Below are 22724 nucleotides of genomic sequence, written 5' to 3'. Positions count from 1 at the left end.
ATTCAAACTTTCCTAATATAATGATAAAGGTGAAATGTCCTTTTAAGGCAGTCTTTCAAGCAGGTAATCGCCTTTTGATAACCCATTCACATCGATGTAAACAAAAAAAAGTGTGCTCACTGTATCTTATGATTGTTAAAATTTCACAGAAATAGCCTAGAGTAGTATCTTAACAAATATGCTCTTTTTTTTTTCATGTTACACAAAAAAATCTCTTGAAATGACTTTTACCAAACATCACAGCTCTTTTCAGGTAAATTTTGTCAACATCATCTCAACAGTGGATATAGAGGAGAAGGAAAAGTCCTGCACAAGCCTAAAATTAAGTGTAACTAAGCACTGCCAAAACCATGATTGGTTAATTGTTGCATATTGTTCAGTTTTTAGTACCTAATTTCCACGTATCTGGAGATGCAACTCTAAGACCTGCCCTAACATTAGTTATATCACTTTTGTCACCACAACAAAAGAAAAAAAAAAGAAAAAAAGGAAAAGAAAATTGAAATGAATAAAACACTTTTTCAAAATGTCAACTTACAAACACTCACACAAAAAAAGAAATAAACCTTCATAATACATTACACTCATGCGAAGAAGTTAATAGTGTCCTTAATTATTCCGAGGGATTCATGGAGCTGTTCCTCTGTGATCACCAAAGGTGGTGTAAAGCGAATAATGTGATCATGGGTGGGTTTAGCTAGAAGACCATTATCCTTCAGTTTTAAACACACCTTCCAGGCATCAAAGTCTGAAAAAGGGGAAGGAAAATAATTCTAAAAATCCTCAGGTATCTGATCTATATCACTCAGACAAACAAGCCAACAAAAATTGTTGTAATCAAAAGAAAAATAAAGCTGCAAGAAACATCAGTTTTCCAAACTCCCTGACTTCTCCCTTGTAAAAAGTAAGAATACTCCACCACAAAAAAACCATTCACCCTCTCTAACAGCCATTTTTTCATCTGCTGGTGTACTTTCACCAAATAAAAACTAATTTGTTAAAATGGCCTCACAAAACAGTACAAATGAACCAATAATAGTTGTAGGATGACTTATACTTTCAATTTTTTTCTTCATATTTGTCCTCGACTCCAAATAAAATTCACAGACATCTCCCTGACCTGGAGGGATTTTTTGTTCTGACCATTTTCTAGCCTATGGCAACCATAAAAATGTACACTTTGCAAAGAGGAGCTAAAGTTTCATGGGATTAATGATGTGTTGCATCAAAGCTAAAATATAACTCCTTGTGTCAATTTTTCATACCCTTTGGAAAACAAGAACTTGGAGAACAAATTCATGGCAAGGACAAGAAACAAGGACACACTAGAACCACAAGTAACATCAGCTAATGGAGCTGAACCTCAGCTGTAGCAATGGGAAAAATTCACTCAGTTCTTTTTCCATATACTCCTTCTCATTCCCTGGTTTTTTATTTTTTTTGATTTCATAAGCTTGGCATTTGAAAACAATCTATGATTCAAAGCTTACTTTTATGATTTAGTGATAATCAATGCTAGCATATCTTACCATTTGTTGGTCTTATCTCTATCGCATTCATAAGTCCCTTGCCACGAGCAGTCTTTACAACAGCTGGGTTTAGCTTCTTCAATTCTGGAACCATGATTTCTCCAAGCTTTGCAGCATGTTCAGCCATTTTTTCTTCTTCCAAAACCTACATGTGTGATACATAATGATTTCTAAATAAATTTCAATTAATCAAATATAACTTTGCAAAAAATTTTACAGGAGTCTAAGGCATAATGAAAGGCTTTCTTGGAGAGGAACAAAATAAGCAGTGTATATCACAATATTTGAAAAAAGGTAAAGATACATTATGTAACTTACACTGAACCATAATGTATGGTTCTGAACGAGAAACAAGTTCATCTAATTATTCCCTTCCAAAGATTGCTACATTAGCCAAACAGTACTTGAGTAAAAAAAAGCACCAGGCTATCAAACAAGAAACCAACCATCCACTACAATTATCAATAATATTCATAACTTACTTTCAAAGCAGTTATAGCAACTTTGCAGCCAAGTGGGTTTCCACCATAAGTTGAGCCATGCTAAAAGAAAAAGAAAGCAGAAATCACCTCAGTTTAGCATTCTTTGAAAAAATACTGGAATAAAAAAATTAAAAAAATGATTTTATAATGTCTGGCTAGAATTTTAGCATTACCTGCCCTGGTTTGATGGTAAGCATAACTTCATCATCACAGAGAACTGCTGAAACCTAATAACACACAACACATTAGAGGAAGTCAGGAGTCAATCATGAACTTCTTTTGCAACACTAGGTCACCTATGTAACCCCTTAAGAGCAAATCTATGTCAATAGGGAACAAAAATGATACATCAAGGTACAGACGCAAGGGATGATGAGCACAAAAAACCCAAAATTATTCTACATAGAATTCAACTGAGAAGGCTTTTAGTATGAATTTGTTTCATTAAAAAAAATGACAGACCAGGGATATGAGATATAACAACAAGTCTGAATGCAACTCACTGGGTAAACTCCACCAGACAGAGCTTTTCCAAGAACAACAAGGTCTGGTCTAACATTCTCATGGTCAACACATAAGCGCCTGAAGTCACATAATATGTCAGATATTAGTCTCCAAAGTTGGGAGTGAATATAACAAAAAATTGCAGCTCTGTTGCAACATTTCGAGTCATGTGAGGATTAAATCGAAAAAAAGCTATAAAATAATCAATTGATAGGGTAAGCAAAAGCTGAAGAGCTGAGAGTGGACAAAAAAGGAATAAAGCTGGTTGAGGACAGAGATTATCAACACTGACTGCAATGGACAAACTTACTAAATAAAAGTCAAAATGAAGAAATAATGTTGAATGTGAGCTGCAATCAAAGAAATCGTTGACAGCAACATTGAGTGCTTCTACACAAATAGAGCAAAAAACATATATACCTTCCAGTTCTCCCAAGTCCAGTCTGTACTTCATCAGCAATGAAAAGAACCTGGAACATTGTGTATATGCCATAAATGGGCTGCTTATCATCAACTCTTATGATTCCAAAAGCAGATATTTTAGTTGAGGAATGATTCCAAACATAATAATTATGTTTGATTGTGGAAAAATTACTGCTCCCAATTCTGCTTCCATTCTTTAGCAAAAATCACAACTTTTTCCTGTTTTTTTTTTTTTTTTTTTTTTTACAATTAAGATTGATAGCAAAATCACTTAGCTTGACAGAATAGCAGTTTTCTTCTATTTGCTCAGAAAATGTTCAGCTCAAAAGATCATCTTAAAAAATTCACCTTCCAATTACTGTGAGCACTAAAGCAAGTGTTATATGTCAGAGTCCTTGAAAATTCAACATCTCACAAATTTACACAGGATTTAGGTTTCAGCCCCTGTACTTTTTCTCTGGTCTCGAAATTTAAGCCAAAATTTCCACATTTTTTCAAGACAGTACAAATAGTCCAAACTTAAAAAAAGGAAAAACAATGGCAAAGCTCTAACCTTGTACTTTGAACATAGCTCCCTGACACCTCGCAAGTATCCATCATCAGGAATCTTTACTCCAGCCTCCCCTTGTATTGGTTCCACCATGAATGCACAAGTGTTTGGATCACTGATAGATTTCTACAAAATTAAACCAGTACTGAGCTTGAATAAAAGTGTGAAAATAATGATAAGATGCTCACTGGGAGGAGGCTGAATCATACAACAGACCTAACAAAGAAGTTATTTAAGAATAATAACCCTTTCTGCCCCACTTCTACAAGTTACCTTCATTGAAGGTAAACCACTCTTAAGACATTTGTGACCTCTCACGGGAAAACGTTCCAAACGGTTAACCGTTTTTAAACGGATAGCCGTTCACCAGCCGTTCAACTGGATTGGCATGCCGTTTGAATGCCTCAAGCTATCCGTTCTTGAATATTCATCATCCGTTCGAACCGTTCGCGCTATCCGTTTAAGAGACTTCATCATTCGTTCGAACGCCTCGTTCTTAAATATTCATAATCCATTCGAACGCCTCCATTGAGCTAACCGCCTCCCGGTTAGCTCAATGGACAGAGCGCTGGACTGTTGTGCGGGAGGTCGAGGGTTCGAGCCCCAGCCGGACCAACACTCAGGGTCTTAAAATAATTGAGAAGAATTTGCTACCTTTCTATAACATCAAGAAATGGTTAGATATTCTAGTCTTCTCGGATAGGGACGAATAAATGGAGGTCCCGTCTCCTGCAGGGTTGGGGTAGGAGACGTTAATTTCCCACAAACGAGATTACTGTGTGATGGATGTCCTCCCCTGGGGTGGGATTGGTGGGATATAGGGCGCACTTAATTTGGAGCCTCGCTCTGTTGTACGACCCTCACCACACTCTGGTGAAAGTGATTAAATAAATAAATAAACTCAGCTAACCGTTCTTGAATATTCATCATCCGTTCAAAGGGTTTGAGCTATCCATTCGAGAAAATTCATCAGCTGTTCACTTCGCACTTTGGCAATGATGGTAGAAACATTTTTGGTGTGATCGCAATCCATATCTTCTCTCGTTGAATTCTCCATTTTGTGATTGTGTGAAATGGCGGTAATTGACACAAGTTGTTAGCAGTTACCAAGGCAACACATTTTTGATGGAGTGACAGGGAAGCTGGGATTATGGCAATTTAAACCCAAACTGAAGTTGAGAACTATGCTTTTCGCGTGCAAGTTCCTTGGTTGTACCTTATCTTAATCGGTCAAATTCAATGATAAAAATATTAATTATAATCCATTTGAATGCGCCGAAAGCGAAGTCGAGTTATTCAAATGATTGAGTTTTGACTCGTTTCAAGTTATCTTTTCACAGATTGTGTCAAATACCTCGCGTTACTTAACACCGCGTCACCCAACGCGTGACGCTTTCATGAAATAATCCTTCGCTTTGGCTCAAGACAAGAGCTTGGGACGCCTGTGTCGGCATTCGTTTTGACAAAACCATCTGTTCAAATAATTTCTACAGGCCATCATTTTTTTCGACTGCTTAGCCGTTTGTCCATTCGATCTCATCTGTGAGGCTCATCTCAGTGTTCGAAAAATTAGCCGTTCATCCCTTCGATAATTTTCATTAGCCGTTCATCCATTCAACCTCATCCGTTCGAAAATTTTAATTAGCTGTTCATCCGTTCGACCTCGTCCGTTCGAAAATTTTAATTAGCCGTTCATCCGTTCGACCTTTTCCGTTCGAAAATTTTCACTAGCCGTTCACCCGTTTGACCTCATCCGTTCGAAAATTTTAATTAGCCGTTCATCCGTTCACAGTATCCGTTTCGAACGGCTTTCCAAGCCGTTCGTCACCCGTTTGCTTGCCGTTCCGTTCACTGTTCGAACAGCTACCATTAGGAACGTTTTCGCGTGAGAGGTCACATTTATATCGATCCCAGTCTGGCAAATGTTTCCTAACTGAAGTTTCCATCTTTTCAAGGTACACCTTACCCAAGTTCAAAGGGTTTACCCAAGAGAGAGGTTCAACACAACGGTTGTATTTGCTGCCCTCACTTCTGGGTACAACAGCTCAAAGGTACTATTTCTAAAACAGAATAACCATTCCTTGAATGGAGGCTCGGCTGCATCCTTGCATCATTACTTTTACTGTTGGACCTCTCTACCTAGTCCCAAAAGTGTCCCTCTCCCAATCCCTGTGACATTTCTATGGTTACATTCTCTTAAGGGACCATATTTACCTGAATAGAAGTTCCATGTAATCTTTGTAATCAGAGTTTGTTCCTTTTTTACAAAACAAATTTCAAGGTGTTTTCCAGGACTCCAAATTCACCTTTGACCCTTTCATTCCCAAGACTTCAAAAATCAATTCTCCTATCAGTCTACAGACATTTTTTAATGACAAATTCTGAAAACTTTATTGCTTGAGTTGAGAAGATTTTCAAGACTTTCCAAGACCTGTAGTCTTTTTCCAGGACTTTCCAGGCCTGGAAAATGTCAAAATAAAATTCCAGGACTTTCCAGGGTTCCACGACCCATATGAACTCTGTTTCATAGTTTATATTTCCACGTGAAGAAGAAAAAATGTTCAAATCTGATAGTAAAAGTACATTCTTAAATATCTAAGCAAATGTGATCAAATGTCTATGAAAATGGGGGAAGAGAGAGCAAAATTGTTTGAGGGGCATTTATTTTGATTCTTGGCTACAGGGGAGGGGGGCACTTTTTTCTTAACTATTGGTTAATGCATCAGCGTGTGTTCATCGAGGAATTAAGCACATGGAAAGTTTGGAGAGCACAAATGATGCACAAGAGATGCACGACGCACAGCCGAGAGGAATTCTAGCTTCTTGAGTGTCCTCTAAACTTCCCAAGTACTTCAATTCTTGATAAACACACAGCTGACACATGAACCAATTATCTAATAACATTTTTAACGCTCTAGTTTATGTATTAAGGGCAGAAATTCCCTCTTCTACGCTTCAATACATTGTTTATTTTGATTTGGAAAAGTATTTTGCTATGCTTTAATGATCTCGCATCAGATTGGTCAAAAACTGACAGGTGAATTCATGCTTGTCAATGAACGTCATCAGCATGAACAATGGGAAATTGAGATTGGCAAATTGAATTTAATTGCACGAATTTACAAGCTATGTCATAATTGCAGTTTAAGAACACGTGGCACAAACTTGATGATAGTCACAACACTCACCTCCAAAGCACCAAGATCGTTATACGAAATTAGTTCAAAGCCTGGCATAAAAGGACCGTATTCACCGTAACAGTCTGGATCAGACGACGACGACACTGCGGCGAGCGTCCTTCCCCAAAAATTCTCCTCAGCGAAGACAATTTTGGCTTTGTTCGCTGGGATGCCTTTCACATGATAACCCCATTTTCGGGCCAATTTACAAGCCGTTTCGCCTCCTTCCACTCCCGTATTCATGGGCAGTAGTTTGTCATAGCCAAAAAGTTTCGTAGCAAACTCTTCGAATTCCCCCAAAACATCGTTATAAAACGCTCTAGAGGTTAACGTCAAGATTTCTGCTTGGTCTTGAAGCGTTTTCACAATGCGAGGGTGGCAATGTCCCTGGTTCACAGCCGAGTAGGCGGCGAGAAAGTCGAAGTATCGCTTTCCGGTCACATCCCAGACAAATACTCCTTCCCCCTTCGCCAAAGCTGCTGGTAGAGGATGGTAATTGTGGGCGCCATAAGTGTCTTCTCGCTTGAAAATGTCTTCAGGCGTGAGCTGATATTTGGTCGCAGCGGCTGGAGTAGAATACAATCTCGTCACAAGAAACAGATTTCTGTTCATGGAACGGGCACAAAGGCGAAGCATTGTTTCGCAGTTAACAGTACAAATTAAACCGAAAAAACTAAAAGCGAATCACAGAAAAGGTAGTTTCGTCTATCAAATTATAATCAATTTTAACGTTACTACAATCACATAGTCATTAAGATCTAACTCCACTCCAACCACAACGACCGTAAAGAAAGAACTCAAGGAAGATAGGACGTCTTTATACCTATTTGAGAATACCATATTTGGAATGAGACGGTCCAATCCTCTCGCCGCCAAGCATCGTTCTTTTGTTTCCCCGAACCTCCCCACAGAGTATAAACAGAAGAAAAGACAACAAAAAAAACAATAAAAAGCTAACGAAAAACAAACAAAAAACAGGGACTATCGACACATTTAGTGAAGAAATAAGAGTGGTAACTTGTGATCCTATTAATGACAATGATCATCTAGTTATCAATTTCCCATGCTATACAACAATAGAAGCTTCCATAACCACTGAATGTCTCTCTTATTCCATCTTGGTGTAGGGCCCATTTGTGGGTTCTGTTGTAAACTGCCTCTTCCACCTCTTTCAAATACCAATCTGGGTGTCTATTCTGACTCCACACTTTGCGGACAGGATGTGGACATCCTGTTCTGTTTTAATGAGTAACTTACATACCTGCCAACCCCTAGTGTACAAAAATCTGGAGACGTTTAGAATTTTTTGCAATGAACCGAAATCCATGCTGGGCATCACCGCGCGCGACAACCTGAACCGCGCCAAATTTCTATCATATATTGTGTGATTTGATTGGCTGATTTCTTACCAATTACCATACTCGTAATTTGATCGCTTTGTTTAACTGTTCCCGATCAAGATTAAGTTAGAGCATTAAATCCATTTTGACATCTCAAAAACAACTAAATTAAAAAGCGACGGTAGCTATTTTCGGGGAGATTTGTTGCTCTAACCGAGAGACCGCGAGATTTGATGAAAACCTTGTAGTCTCTCGCGAAGATCGGGAGAGTTAGCAGGAATACACTTAATCCCTAACGCCATAACACTTGAGTGCATAAAGAAGAATTTGTTTGATAATCAAGTACTTCTGCAGTTGGTGATCTAAACTTAGTGATAAGACCTGATGTGGGATTCAAGGGTAATTTTGTAGGGAGAAATTGGATGCTTGTCACGCTTGAGAGTGAAAGAGCTATGAGTTTCAAGAACCCTCACCTTCAATATATTCAAGGTCAGTAAAAAAACTTTCTTTTGCACTTAGCTTATCCTCCTACCCTAGTGAGGTTTTATTTTTCGGCAGCGAAGCCGCTAATGGTGAGTGGAAAGGCCACAATTGTTGGCAAGAAAAAAAAAGCTTGCCAACAATAGGGGCTTTGCTGCTATCTGTTAACTGTAAGCTTCACTGCAAAGAAAAAAATCCTCTAGTTCCCAGGGTATTATCCTCCCATTCTGATATACTTCCTCAAAAACAACAAAATAAAGAATATTGCAACAAAGCAAATGTCATGTGATTTATTAGCAGTCCTGGAAAATTCCATAATTATGCATATGATTGACGTGTAATCATGTTTGATACACCAAGGATATATAACAGTGCAGAGTTTTCCTTTTTTTTTCTTTTTTGACACAATTAATTTAAGAGACAAAACTAAATTCCACAAAATTAATGAAACTGAATTACCATAATTTCTAAGTGTCCCCTACCACCCAATTGATGTAAAGCATCTAAAATCTTAACACACACATTTTGATTAAATAGAACACACATTCCCATTTGTTAAGATTCCCTTAAAAATTTAAAAGAAAACACAATACACTGCCTAAATTCCAGGTGCTTGAAACAGGGACCATGAAAAATATCATACTTCTTTCAATAACTTATCGCTGACTTAAATAGGATAAATTCATGAAATAGAAAATTCACAAATTAGGATATGTATTATCAAAGATGTATGCAGTGGAAAAATATCTTTTCTATCTCCACTATCTGATAGATTTTAAAAATTTAATAACAACCCTTATTCGCAATTCAAAAAAATTACAAAACCCAATTAATGTAAGTTAATTGTCTTCAGATACGCAAACAAATTGATCATGGAAGACATCATTTTGGAGAAAAAAAACTCTGTAGCCAGAGTTCAATCCAAATGACAGAAGCCAAATTGCGTACACAAAAGTTCATTGTTGAGCAGGACGTCAAATGGTGTCAATGGCAGCTCAATTCTTAGAACATTCAAACACAATTTTCACAAGGTTAGGTAACTCTTTGGAAACTTGCAATTTAGGTAGAGATAAAATTTATATGGTCACTGGAGCATACCTCCTATCCCTACTATGATTGATTGAAGATTTTATTGCAATTGAACCATAAGAAGGTCAATGGAACATACCAGCTCTACTATATTTGATTTAAGCATTAGTAAAAGTTAATAAACCTATTCTGTTGCTAGTGAACCATAAAGCCAGTATACCAAAATTCACCTGATATACATGGTGACAAAAATAATGTTAGTATTCTGTAAGATGCACACATCAATTGCACAAAAACTCTAGCTAATAAAATTAATATAATTATGATTCAAAGTCCCTTGTTGAAGTAGACATATTTCAGTGGAGTTCCTCCTCTTTGTTTGATGATTTCTTGAAGTTCAGGTTCAAGTTTTGAGACTGCTATGGAGCTGCCAAGTAGAAAGGCAAAAACCAACTGGTTTAGCAGCTAAAAACAATCACAGTTGCTCAACTGATTTTTTGGAGTACTAGTAGACTGTTGTTTCTACTTTTGGTCCAGAGACCTTAATCATATGACACTAATTTTGAACCCCCGGGATAAAAGCTTCAAGTTGTTTTTGCATGTCTCAACTCATCTTTGCTACAAGGCTAGCTAAACAAGCATGCTTTACCTCCCAGAGAACTCCAAAAGCGTGCAGCATGATAAAGGTCTAAAGTGTGGAATGAAAGCAAACATACACAAGTGGTACGGGCTAACTTGCACTTTCCTCTTTTGCACAACACACCTTGATTGGTCAAAGTTTTCATAGCGTTCTTATATGCAATCATCCACTTCACATTACAAGCCCATCAATTTAAAGCCTCAACATCCCCACCCCCCCTCCCACAACCCATTGGGGAATTTGGGGAACTTGAACCTTGCCTGGTTGGGGTGAGGCATTTGAACCAAAAGTGTCAAATCTTTCCAGCCAAATATAATCATTATATCTTTGACTATGGTTTTCTTTAAAGAAAAATAATTTATTTATGTGAGCCAATATAATGGCTCATAAGAAAAGGTCTACAAGGTCACTGATTTTGCCAATTACAAAAAAAAAGTTACCATCATATCAGGTACTTGGAAGAGGTATTTGAAGACAATTTCTGCCCCAGGGGGTGGGTGGGAATTTGAACAAACCAACCTTCAAAAATTCAAATGCTGGAGTTTTGCTTGGGGGGAGGGGTGGTTGGTGTTGAAGGTTCATATTGATCCATGTATTAGGCAATTAGATTTAAAGCTCAAGCAATATTTTATACCAGTGATAATTTATCAATAATAATTTTATTCAAACAAAACTAAATAAACAAATAATTTTATTATGGGCCGCCCTGCGTCCATTTCATCTATAATGTCTCGGTGTGCCCACTCCCAGCAACTTAAACTGAAAAGCACCCCTATAATACAGTGTACTAACCTCTTTTGTGGAAAGATTGCACAACACAAGGGAGTTGCAAACACCAAGCTTAAAAATAACAGACAACATACTGTAAGTACCAAATAAGACCAAAACAATCAGTAATGACAACAAGTCAAGGCAAATCTTCTGTTAAGTTCTTGTAACCAAAACTCCTTTCAAAACACATTCAAGTGGAGATCATAACAATCACAAGGACCTTGACAATTACAAGGAAACCAGAGCTATGAGGAAAACAATCAGATAGCTAGTGTGAAGAGGACAAATAATCCAAAGAGTGACTACTCTTGAACTGGTGTACGTGATGCAATGAAACAGACATCCTTTTAAGCAAACCAACTCATATTTCCATTTTGAAGCATATATACTATTAATGGTATGCAAATTCTTAAATTCTAAGGGAAAGATATTGATAATATTCACTTTTCTTAGAATAGTATTGGTTCATATATCATACTTTCAATCTGTAGTTATCTATATACACTAGCTTAGCATTCTTACCACAATCCCACTAATCCAACTTGAATTGGAGAAGCTAAAATTGGCCATCTCTTATAAGGTTATAAAACAAAGACAGAAATATTCACAAATTATTTGACAAAAAACAAAAACCACTTTCTTGTGGGGGTAATGTCGAAAAGTTCAAGGTATGGTATATTGTTCACAAAACTAAATTAAATAAACAAATAAAATTATTATTTTATCCCTTTGTTCACTTCTTCATTTAATGTGTTCATTTAACTATCCATTCATTGCTATTGATATTAATTCCTTCACAGTTCTTTGCAAGAAAATTCCAACTTATTTCAGTCGGAAAATATGATGGAAATTTTAAATTGAGCAGAGCTGGGTTATGGAGATTTTTTGATTAAAAAGAAATGTAAAAAAAAAAAAAACATGTTTATAACCAAAACTTACCTTCATAAATGGCTTTGAATCTAGATAGTTCATTATAATTGGTGGGATGGCTGAAAGCAAAAGGCAAAGCATGCAAAGATACAGTTAACAGCTTTCCACAAGTTTACAAACATATAAACTATAAGACCTAGCCACCTAGATAATATTGACAACCAAATAACTGAAACTGTTAAATGAGGAAAAGAAGTAGGCATGCAGCATCTAAACCTGCTCAGCCAGTGGGTTTTGTGTGCACTTTAAAGCAACCCAAACGTCTTGTAAAGGCTGCATGCTTGTTTTTACAGCTCCACCTGATGTACCAAAGCACAGCTAGTGCACATTAAACCAACAGCTATGCATCTTCCCCAGTTTTTGGTGATCATTACAATAATTATCATAAGTTAATTGACAAAAATTCTCACAGAATTCAGCAAGATTACCAGTCACCTTTACACAACTGTAAACTGTTGTTGACTACTTCAGAAAACACAAGCAGTGCAAATAATCCTTGATAATTTGCAAGTGTTGATTAAACTAAGAAATATCAAAATATAATATGCAGATAATGTCTACCATTAAGTAAAAATATCAGCAGAAAAAAAAATTATATTAATTAAGCTTACACATTCCAGGAGATGCCATAACTATTCTGGAAAACACAACGCTTGCTATGGCTTTCCGTGCTGCAGCCTGAAGTGTGAAAAGGACAGGTATAAAAAATAATCATTGGCCTCACCTCAACAGAGGTGGACAGTATTTGGATGACAAAGTGATGGTGAATTTTTACAAAACTGGTGTATGTGACATGTTGAAAAAAGAATAAATGATGGGGCTACTAGTACTGCTGTCTGGTTAAAGGTGAAGAAGGGTCCCCTTGTTAATGACTGCTGGTCATGTCTAAGCTATCAAGACTGTTTGCCATTTAAAGATTTCCCATCAACTCAGGGATGTTTCTGGACCAACAGGGTTTTGCTTTAGTATAGCCGAGCTGTAAACCAACAGACCACAAATTGACAGCCACTATAGCTGATGTTGTGTCATTAATAAGTTGCTAAGTTATCTATTGTCTTTTTTGCAATATATAAACTAAAAAGAAAAAGGTTATTGTTTAAAAATTTACCGAGAACATATGGTAAACTTGAAGGAAACTTTTAGGCAAAAATGATTTTTTTTGGAAAGGGGTGGGGGAGGGGTGTAACTGACGATGAATTGTTCGTAACATCGAAACATGTCCTCAAAATTAAAAAATGTCATACTCTTCTTGAAGATAATGACTCATATATTGAGTAAGATCCAAACAGAGTAACAGCAATTCAAGAAAATTCTTACCTTTGATTCTCCAATTTTGTTTCCATCTTCATCAGTTACAGGTATTCCCCTGAACAACTCCCTACAATTAGAATTAAGTCACTAAATTTAATAGGATTTATCAGAAAAGTATAAATTAAATTATGTTTGTGAAAGTACAACGGTTATATTTGAGTAAGAGTTAAACCTATCATTTATTACTTAAATCATGTAAACTATTATTTATTCATTGCATATATAAAAGGCAATGAGGAGAGTGCACTTACGTTTGTCGCATAAGAGGGATGTTTACACAGTTTGCCGCAGCAACAGCAGCAAATGGAACAAATCTACCAATCAAAGGTGGAGCTGACTGCAAAAATCAAACATCAGAAAGAATCGGGTTGACACAAAATAGACTAATAAAAGTTTGATCATAATTTGATTAATCCTGGTAGAGTAGGCTTCTAATGAGCCGTGCAATTCTGAAAAGCCACACTTTTGCAAGTTCACTGATAAGGCCCCTAGATTGTTGTTTAATTACTTCAACCTGTGTGTTTTTCATGGAAGAAGTGAGGGGAGAATTTGTTAACAGACAGCAAGGCTGTGCACTCTTAAGAAAAATTGAAGGGAGCCCTGAGTGCTCTAAAACTGTGAAATCTAGGATGCCCAGCATATGCTTTTTGAGAAAAAACTAAAATTCCTGAATCATCTGAGAACAAAAGTAAGGCACCAGGGGCCACCAGGCGCTGCTAGATGACAGCCCTGAACAGGGAAGTCTATCGGACAAGGAGAGATCTTTATTTTAAACTAGAAAGCAGAAAGTAGTCTGAATAAAATAACATAAGAGCAGCTAAACATTAGAGTAGGGAAACAGGGTAGATGGAGAAAACAGTTTAGACTGGGTGGCTTATTATAGTCGGATTCATTTTCACATACTGAAAAGAAAGTTAATTATTAAAAGTGACCTCAACCCTATTACACGATCTTCTTAATAATATATGATTGTCCCTCCTATAAATTGCATTTAAGTGACACAATATTGACAATTCAAGATCCAAACATTAGCACTTAATTGCTTATAGGCATGAATTCAGCTCTCTTTTAATTTAGTTTACTCTTCAGAATTGTTTTACTGGGAATATAGAGCACTCTGGACAAATATATTATGGGCTTTTGATTGTATTTTGTAACTCAACATGCACCAGTGCAGATAATAATTAGATAAAAATTTACAACACTTATAAACACGGGAGCACTATAGCTAGTGGAAATGTGAAATCAAATGTCTCATCCAAGCTCTTCATTTACTGTACTTTAAGGCCTGAGCAAAACTCACAGAGTGGCCTACTCGTAAATTAAAGTACCTGAAAAATCCCTACACCAAAAATAACAACAACTTCAATAAGTCTATAGTTAGCCAACGCCTGGTTCCTTAAATATGCTATTATACTGAGTTTACCGCTAACCTACCGGATAGATAATAACACTTACTGTAGTTACACCTTAATTACCTTAGTAAGGTGGTTTAATCCCAGAGCTACAGCAACAGCACCTGTTGTGGCAAATGCATATCCCATTGCCAACTGTCTGTGTCAAAGCATTTAAAAGTACTGTTATTCAAATTATTCCTAGCAGTATATTAATCAATGCTTATAAATAGGTAATAGCTCTAGATAACCATTAATATTTATTTAATACTCATCAATGGTTAATTTGAAATTGTTTATTTGACACAGAAGAGAACTAAACCAAAAAAAAACAAGCACAAACAAACAATGCCACACACCTAGTCATGCATGCATGCATGGTGATTGTACATGCTAACACTATTTTGCGAAACGAAACGAAAGGAAACAAAAGCAGGTGAGATCTAACAAAACTAAAGGGATAATACCAATATATTTTCTAATAAGGCAAAGATAACTTTCACAAGGATTTTGGAGTAATCGTTAATTAATAATAAGGATTTTAATTCATTTCGCAAAGTAGTAATTTAAGAAGAGTTACTATTTTGCAAAATCAGTTATTTTTACTCTGCGGTGCATGACAGTGACCTCTTTCAGGTCGCAAAAATACATTTAAATATTTGATAACTTGTAATTTTTAAGAGATTGGTGGAATCATTGTTTTTTGTACTGGATCAGTCCACCAAGAGTTTGATGATAAAATCTTCTCATGCAGCGAAGCCAGATGATTGATTTACCTGACTATTGTTCATCCAGCCTCAGGTGGTGGGATAACATTCTTAACATTGTCTTTGTGTAACACTTGTAGTTTCCTTTTTAGAATCATCCACCATGAAGATCAGTTTCATTTGCTGTCATCATTGTCTAGGTTGTTACCTTATCAGGTGAGAGCTTTGCCAATTTCAACTCACTAGGTTCAGTCTGAGTCAATTCTTCCTAATGATGGTCTTGAAGGTGAATCGTTAAAGGCAAAATTGCTATGACCGACCATGGAAACGAATTTCATGTGCTGACTGGTCATAATCACAAAGTCAGAACAGACTTGCCCGAATTGCGTCACTTTCGCTAAATTATACCTGAAATTGGCTTGAACACGGAACAAATCACGTTCTTTACAAATTGTAAAATGTCCGCCCCCCATCTCCCCCCAAGAAGTCTGCTCTCTCTCTGTCTCTCTTTATCCCTTGTACTTCATTTCCCTCCCTTCTCGAACTAGCCCACTATGCTTCATGATTGCTTGCTCACTGATTAATGCAAAACAGAAATTGAAATACTATAATCTTAATATGTCCACAAATACTATCTGTAGATGCCTAGCCGTCCTTTGATGAGTCATGTAAGCTAAACCCAGTTGGTGTAGCTTTTAAAGGTGACAATGGCAAGTATCTCAGCCATATTTCACAGGGGGGAATTGACAAAATTGAGATGATAAAAGACCACAAGGATGCTCACACAAGATTCCTCGCTGGAGAGTTTAATTTTGAGGCTGCCAATGAAAAGTTTCTGTCTAGAATAACGTCACGGCATTGACTTCATCAAGGCTGCCAAGACATATCCCAGAGTCTATACCCAGTTTACAGTCTGCAATCAGCCTGATGGAACAGTGGTACTGCAAGCTGATATTGGAAGGTACTTGAGTCGAGTCTGTCGTGGCTCAACTGACTCTTTTGAGGCAGCAAAAGGTACCATTGATGTAAATTGCAAATTGCATCTTGACTTTCAGCCCTAGAAGGAACCTGACTCCAATAATGAGTGCTCAGTAGTTTTAAAAGTAAATTAAAAAGAGTTGTTAAGGGTTAGATAATTTTCTGTTAGAAGCTGATTAGAGCCAATAAAGAGGTACTTTCGGAGCAAAATTGATGGTTGCTTGGCTTATTGCTTTTAACTTAGAGACTAAATGCCTGAACTACACATGCCGTTGCTTGCCAGCTAGATGTCTGTAGCGAACTTGATTGCAAAATCAATGGCACTGAGATCTGGTGATCAGAGGAAAGAGGCTGCAACTGAGACTGCAAAATGGCCATAAAATATGCAAACTGGCCATAAAATATGCAAACTGCAAACCAAAAAGTAAGGCCAAAAAAAGGTAATCTCCTTCCCTGAGCAAACTCTTCCATGTAGCATTTTTTTAAGTAACCACGAACAGTCACAGCCCTAACTGCACAATCTATTTTGCATAATGAGGGGGGGGGGGGGGGAGAGGGAACAAGCTTTGATTCAGAAAAGAAAGAAGTTACATTTTTAAATAATAGCCTAAACGAGCTAAGAAAAGTAATTAGCGGCCCAAGAACGCCTCTTGTTCTTTTGTTCATCATACACCTCATCATGGCACAATGTATTTGTTACCACCACATGGCTGTATTTGTTTCTTTTGTTTGTTTTCTCATTTGTAAACGCATTTTTTTCTCTCATTATCGTATTCTTTGTGTTCTTTTTTTTCGCCTTTACGTAATCAATATTCTGTTAGGTGTTTTCGCATAATTTCATCTCGTTACGGCCCTTTTGCATGTGTCTTTTTTTCAGTGGACTTGTGCTTGCCATCGCTACATTTCATTTGTTCAGTTCACTTACCATCTTCTCCGTTTTTGATTTTCATGTTCCTAGCCATCCTGGTCATACAATGTTTCTACCACTTGCTTCGCATCGCTTTTCGCTTACATTGTACATTTCGTGAAACCGATTAAACAACATGTAGCGTGTTGGACGTTTGACTACAATAGTATTCTACAGGGAATTTTCTTCTCTAACGACGTATCAATAAACTGTTATATATTTGAGATATTTTCCTTGTTACCCTCACTATAACAAATATATTCACACTGTAAAACAGAGTTCAACTAGAATTTCAAATTATTAGTGGGAAAAGGTTGTGCAGAAGTCATCATCATGACTTCCACACAGGTCGTCGAAACATCAGTCACCACCACCGACAACTGAGTCCTTCTCAGGACTTAACACTCACCCGGATGATCGCACTTCACTTTCACAAGCAAGCCAATGTTCAGAAATATACTTTTATATATCTTCGGGAATATACTTTAATGTAATGTTTAAATGTATTTTTGTAACCCGAAAAGAAAGACATCATTATTGAAGGGTGAAGCTAGAAGTTCACTTTGCAAAGTCATAATTTTTATCTCTTCTAAAATTACTATTTTGTGAAATTATTTTAATAAGGTTTAAGAAATAATAGGAGGCCAAAATCCTGGTAATATACTAATTTGTAATATTTAAATATATTTTTGTGACATAAAAGAGGGCACTGTCACCACAGGGTGAAAATAGCCGATTTCGCAAAATAGTAATTCCTCTTAAATTACTACTTTACAAAATGAATTAAAATCCTTATTAACCATTACTCCAAAATCCTCACAAAAGTTATCTTTGACTTATTAGAAAATAAATTATATCGGTATTATCCCTTTAGTTTCATTAGATCTCACCTGCTTTTGTTTCGTTTCGTTTTGCAAAATAGTGTAAGCCAATTGTACAATCAAGTTTGGTCAGTAAAGGAGTCATCGCATTGTGAAAAGATCATGTAGAGAAGTTCACTTCAAAGCAAAATAAAAGTGTCAAATCTCAACTTGATTTCTCTTTTTTTTTTTTTAATGATGAGCAAGACACTTATTTATTGTGTTTTACAATTCCATGGATAAGTTAAGTGCTAGAAAAATTTAGTTTAAACTTCAAAATCAAGTAAACAAGTATCTTGACTAAAACTCAATCATCAATACTTGAAAGTAATTCAGCCGAGGTCATGTTTTGAGACTCATGTTTTAGGTTTCAAAGTTATTTGTTTCTGGCAAAAAGTAAGCAATCTAAAATAGGCAGGGACAAAAATGTCTTTTCTCGGTGTTTGGGATTATCCAATCAAAGCACAGAATTCACTTCTGATCATTTTGCCTATATGTAGATGACTAGGAGCATTTCTCAATAAATATAGATATTCTATAAATGGGGCACAAAATAAGCAATCAACCAAGATGTACACCCACTTATTTGTTATAAGAGAGTCTCCGCTCCGGTTTGTATAGTTCACTACTGCATTAAATGATTGGTTGATCCACTGCCAGAAGAGGACAGCTGATGTGCTCCTGAAAAACATACAGTAAATTTTGAACTTCCAAATTTTCTTAATTTGATAGTAGTTCAAAATTCAAACATGGACATTAAAGAGGAATGTTCTAGTTCATTCTTGAATGTTCTGTTGTTTACCTTGTTCTGCTTCAGCTACACCCTCATGGCCATGCATGCTGATTGATGTATTGTTTATGATGTAATCAGTTAGAATGTACTAGACCGTTATGCAAGTCGTTGTTGTCGTTTGGTATGCTGTAGATAATAAGCTGTTGCAGTCGACAAGCAGATGCTACAAGTATCCCATTCTTATGCAATATTCACAAGGACGAGCCTCAAATATCTGTTTAGCTGACATTTTGCCTTGAAAGGTAAGAATGACATATTCCTCAGAAACCCTATAACAAGAAATAAAAACATGACATACTTACTTGTAAAATGTCAACATACAACCACATATTGACATGTTCATTGGCACTTGTGCTGACATTCGACCAATGAGGAACATTTTATCTCCTGTATCAGGATGGAAAGCTGACTCGTACACTTTCTTAGCAGTCCAAATTTGTACATCAGTGGTTCCAGCAGGTTCTTGTTTCTGTCTACAAAAATTTACAACAGACTTATGAATAGCCAGGTATATAATTTACTGGCTTTCTCTACTTATAATCTAAATCTATGACTGCATGCTTTGCTATCAACTCATGTTGACAGATCTTAAAGAACAGCAATTTGAGGCAAGAATTATCTTATTTCTTTTAACTTAACTCTGAAATCTATAAACCAGTGATCAATAAAACAAAAACTACTTAACAAATGGTAAACACCACAGTATACACTATTGGGTTATGAATGTATGCAGGAGGTTGCTCAGCATGAAAAAAAGTGTAAGAGTCACTTTAGGCCATGCATAGCCGTGAGCAAACAGGTAAACAGTACACACTGAATTGACTAATCAGAGTGCACACTTCTGTGATTAGTTAAGTTTGCTCTCTAACTTTCTTCTTTCTTCCCAATTTTTATCTAATGATTATAACCTTTCATACACATCAAAACTTTTTTACCGAGACCCTATGCATGCTTTTATGTAAAAGCACCACAAAAAAAATCCCTGCATTATGGCCTTATGCAATGCCCCATAGGCAGAACCACAAAATTCACACACCCTCACATGACATCAGGTAAAACAGAAAAGTTAGAAAGAGAAAGAACATCAGTCAGATAAAATAACACTCATTGTATGAGTTGGGCAGTATGATAAAATATTCTCATAGCTTAATTTCTTTGACTAGCTTGCTGCCTTAATTGTCTTGTTAATGTTTTAACAGTATTACACCTTTTTTTTGCCTGTGTCAGTATCAGGCAAAATCAATAAATAGACTGAACTTCTTACAACCTGAGACAAGAATTTTCTTACCTGTACTTTAAAAGAAGTTCTTTTGCATCCTCCAGTTCTTTTGCTGAACGTAAAATATTCTTTGGGTCAGTAACTGTGAAAAAGTGTTTTGCACGTCCAAGAAATGTTGACTGGTCATAACGAGGGGCATCCAAATTAATCCTTCCACCTTCTAATCTTGGAGATTCCATGTTTCTTAATAAAGGAAAAAGAATATATCCAGTAGGATCAATTCATTTTCCATCACTCGCGTAACAAATTCTTAAAAAAGCAAAGTCTGTTAAATACGATCAAGATTACAGTAGAAATCAGATTGTCATTAATTCTTCAACATCAAAGATCAAAGAGCCACTTCTCTTCATAAAGGGGTATAAATATCTTGGTTGGCTAAGTTAATGGTCATTTGGCGACAGTATCCCCCAGTTGGAAATTTTCCTGATTCACATTACCAACCCTCTTGACAAGATTTACAGAGTCATCTCTTACTTGAGGGTGGGGGGCTACAGGGGATGAGACAAACAAACCTAATCCAGAGCCTACTTCCCCCCACCCCATCACCCTGGTCCCACTTCCCCCACCCCACCCCACCACCCTGGTCTAGTACCACTGATCCCTGACCTATGTTATACATCTTTGGGGCAAGAGGAGGATTTTACAGTAGAGACATTGTTATGGAATATTTTTTGTTAATTTCAAGAATAATGAATAATCACTTTTTCTTTGTGTGGAATGAGGTAACGTGCATGAACGCTCAGAACGCCAGTTTCCTTTCAGTGATAGGGTCGAATAGCGTTTGGAAATGAATGAATTACAGAGGGGCATGAGAAAAGATCTCCGTATAACCCCATACCAATCAAAAAAACAAAGCCGTAATCTAAAGGTACTCTGTTGTCTTGCCTCTGCTTTCTTTTATCCAAGAATTGTATGCATAATGAAGTATGGGGTTATACGGAAATCTTGCTCTACGTAATTCCACGTAATCAGCTTGGTGCAATCTCACTTGAATATATAAATATCAAGTTTTAAATGGCACTTTTGGTTAAGCTTCTAAGAAATTATGAAATGAAATGTAGTATGTAGTGCAACCTTAAATTTATGCGTCAGGATTCTCGATCAAAAGTATCGGTAGACTGTACGTCTAGATCTGTTTGTAAACGTAATCGTGATTTAATTTCATTCACCGGTTTCTGGACGTCCTTCTGGTACCTGTCTTCCGTACTATCACATTCACGTCAACCACTTGAAACAAAAGAATTTCATCGTTTTCCTATTAAGATAATATAAGTCCTAAAATCGAGCAACGGCTATCGATCGAGAAATTACAGAACTTTAGTACTGTAACAATGCACTCGAACTAATTCTCTTTCAAATGAACGTCTATCAAATCGAGTTCTCCGTATCACGAAGTAATTTCAAAGAATCTATCTTCGCACCGTGGAGTGAAATCGACAAGGTAGAGAAAACAAAAATCGCAAAAACATCAGCTTGTAAGTTAGTCATCCTTACCAGAATATTACACGTGGACCTGTGACTCGGAATTTTCCAACTCTGGAAAAATCTTCTGCTCTTGTTTCTTTCCCGCTACAGATTCCCGGCATACATCTGAAGCCGAAAGGGGGCGTCAGAGGGGCGGGTACAGAGCCTCGCTCACAGGGTCGACCCAGGGTCTTTCCCTTAGGGCGAAGTTCGTTCCAACATGGGAGAAATAACAAGAAATTCAAAATTAGAGAAAACTTTATGATAAATAAATCATACATCACAGTCTTTTCCACGATACACACTCCTGGCCTTTGCTCTCTGAACGGGTGAACGTGAAATGCTATTCGGAGAGAAGAGAAAGATTTGAGACGGAAAAGTCCATGTGCTTGACTTTTTCTCATCAAACTCTCTCTTTTTTGATAACAACTTTTTTTCAATCAGTATTATAAATATTTCTCGACAACGTTGATAAACATTTGAAAACACCGTGAACTGTCTGTTTGGTTTGTGAAAGCTCAGTTGCAGATCTGCATCTAGTGCGCGTATTTCTGGGTAAGGGTGTCCAAGGGTTGGAGCATTATGAGGTGGCGCTGGTTGTTCAAAAAAGAAAACAGAATGGAGGCGAGTGAAATTCTTAATAAATGAGTGGACCATTATTTAGAATCGAGCCCCCAGCGAAAAAAATTTGCAATCCTTCACATACTCCTAACAAAATCAGTTCCTTGTGCTACACATATAAATCACTGAGTGCAAATTACGTGAAATGCCTTTAAATTGTGCCGCGCAGCTAGCCACGCCCCTGATCTGGCGTTCATTAAAAGTCAGAGTGGTTCTTGGGGCAGAATGCGTAAACATTTATCTAAGAAACGGTTCATTACCTTGGAATATGCCCAAGATACAAAGTAGTAACTTGTATTTAGTTTCAACGATTGTGGCCAGGATTAAGCCTTGTTTAGTATAGTAATCGCACCTAACAACCCTCCGTCCTCCTTAGGAATTTGGGGATTTTAAAGGGGAGGGTCTGATTGTAGGCAACAGGGGGAAGGGGTACTAATGTAAGTGAATTTTTTAGCGAAAATGTCAGCCTTCAATTTTTCCTTTTTAAAAGTGTAGGAAGAAAGTGCAGGAACTCAAAACTGCTAACATCGTTATCACTTATCTTAAACACGAA

General features: G+C 36.9%; 2 protein-coding genes and 1 long non-coding RNA gene across 5 annotated transcripts; 1 reads left to right on the top strand and 2 right to left on the bottom strand.

The window, feature by feature from the left end:
• Positions 1 to 354: 354 nt before the first annotated feature.
• On the bottom strand, positions 355 to 7456 carry LOC111325174 (ornithine aminotransferase, mitochondrial). Its single transcript, XM_088758906.1, has 8 exons — positions 6677 to 7456; positions 3492 to 3614; positions 2936 to 2985; positions 2515 to 2593; positions 2185 to 2238; positions 2012 to 2071; positions 1530 to 1674; positions 355 to 748 (listed from the first exon to the last, which is right to left on the bottom strand). The coding sequence occupies exons 1-8, from the start codon at positions 7301 to 7303 to the stop codon at positions 585 to 587; spliced, it is 1302 nt and encodes a 433-aa protein (XP_088615032.1). The 5' UTR covers positions 7304 to 7456; the 3' UTR covers positions 355 to 584.
• A 918-nt stretch (positions 7457 to 8374) lies between these two features.
• On the top strand, positions 8375 to 16091 carry LOC148742716 (uncharacterized). The gene is made up of 3 exons (XR_016000749.1): positions 8375 to 8496; positions 15422 to 15485; positions 16006 to 16091. It is a non-coding gene; the product is annotated as an uncharacterized LOC148742716 (long non-coding RNA).
• LOC111325208 (sideroflexin-1) lies at positions 9599 to 21688 on the bottom strand. 3 transcript variants are annotated; one of them, XM_022928972.2, is made up of 13 exons: positions 21581 to 21671; positions 21256 to 21341; positions 20096 to 20269; positions 19110 to 19280; positions 18597 to 18695; positions 14647 to 14722; positions 13420 to 13505; positions 13175 to 13235; positions 12469 to 12535; positions 11867 to 11916; positions 11450 to 11499; positions 10949 to 10996; positions 9599 to 9943 (listed from the first exon to the last, which is right to left on the bottom strand). In XM_022928972.2, exons 3-13 carry the CDS (start codon positions 20263 to 20265, stop codon positions 9844 to 9846), a joined length of 978 nt encoding a protein of 325 aa, XP_022784707.1. In that variant the 5' UTR covers positions 20266 to 20269; positions 21256 to 21341; positions 21581 to 21671; the 3' UTR covers positions 9599 to 9843. The 3 variants fall into 3 exon arrangements, with proteins under 3 accessions (XP_022784707.1, XP_022784706.1, XP_088615043.1); XM_022928971.2 differs by lacking the exon at positions 21256 to 21341 and having other exon boundaries at positions 21581 to 21688; XM_088758917.1 differs by lacking the exon at positions 21581 to 21671 and having other exon boundaries at positions 21161 to 21300.
• Positions 21689 to 22724: the final 1036 nt, after the last annotated feature.

Source organism: Stylophora pistillata, chromosome 1, assembly GCF_964205215.1.
Source record: "Stylophora pistillata chromosome 1, jaStyPist1.2, whole genome shotgun sequence".
In the NCBI taxonomy this organism is placed as follows: domain Eukaryota; kingdom Metazoa; phylum Cnidaria; class Anthozoa; order Scleractinia; family Pocilloporidae; genus Stylophora; species Stylophora pistillata.
Note: the sequence above shows the minus strand (reverse complement) of the source record. Positions and strands in the feature narration are given on the sequence as shown.

Bases quoted from the DNA above. Each gene is read 5' to 3' on its own strand.
- LOC111325174 (XM_088758906.1), bottom strand. From the start codon at position 7,303: ATGCTTCGCCTTTGTGCCCGTTCCATGAACAGAAATCTGTTTCTTGTG. The intron at 2,986-3,491 runs GTTAGAGCTTTG...ACAATGTTCCAG, and splicing joins AGCTATGTTCAAAGTACAAG to GTTCTTTTCATTGCTGATGA. The intron at 2,072-2,184 runs GTAATGCTAAAA...TTTTTCTTTTAG, and splicing joins TTACCATCAAACCAGGGCAG to CATGGCTCAACTTATGGTGG.
- LOC111325208 (XM_022928971.2), bottom strand. From the start codon at position 20,265: ATGGAATCTCCAAGATTAGAAGGTGGAAGGATTAATTTGGATGCCCCT. The intron at 12,536-13,174 runs GTAAGAATTTTC...TTCACACTTCAG, and splicing joins ACAAAATTGGAGAATCAAAG to GCTGCAGCACGGAAAGCCAT. The intron at 9,944-10,948 runs GTTAGTACACTG...TCTACTTGGCAG, and splicing joins GCAATCTTTCCACAAAAGAG to CTCCATAGCAGTCTCAAAAC.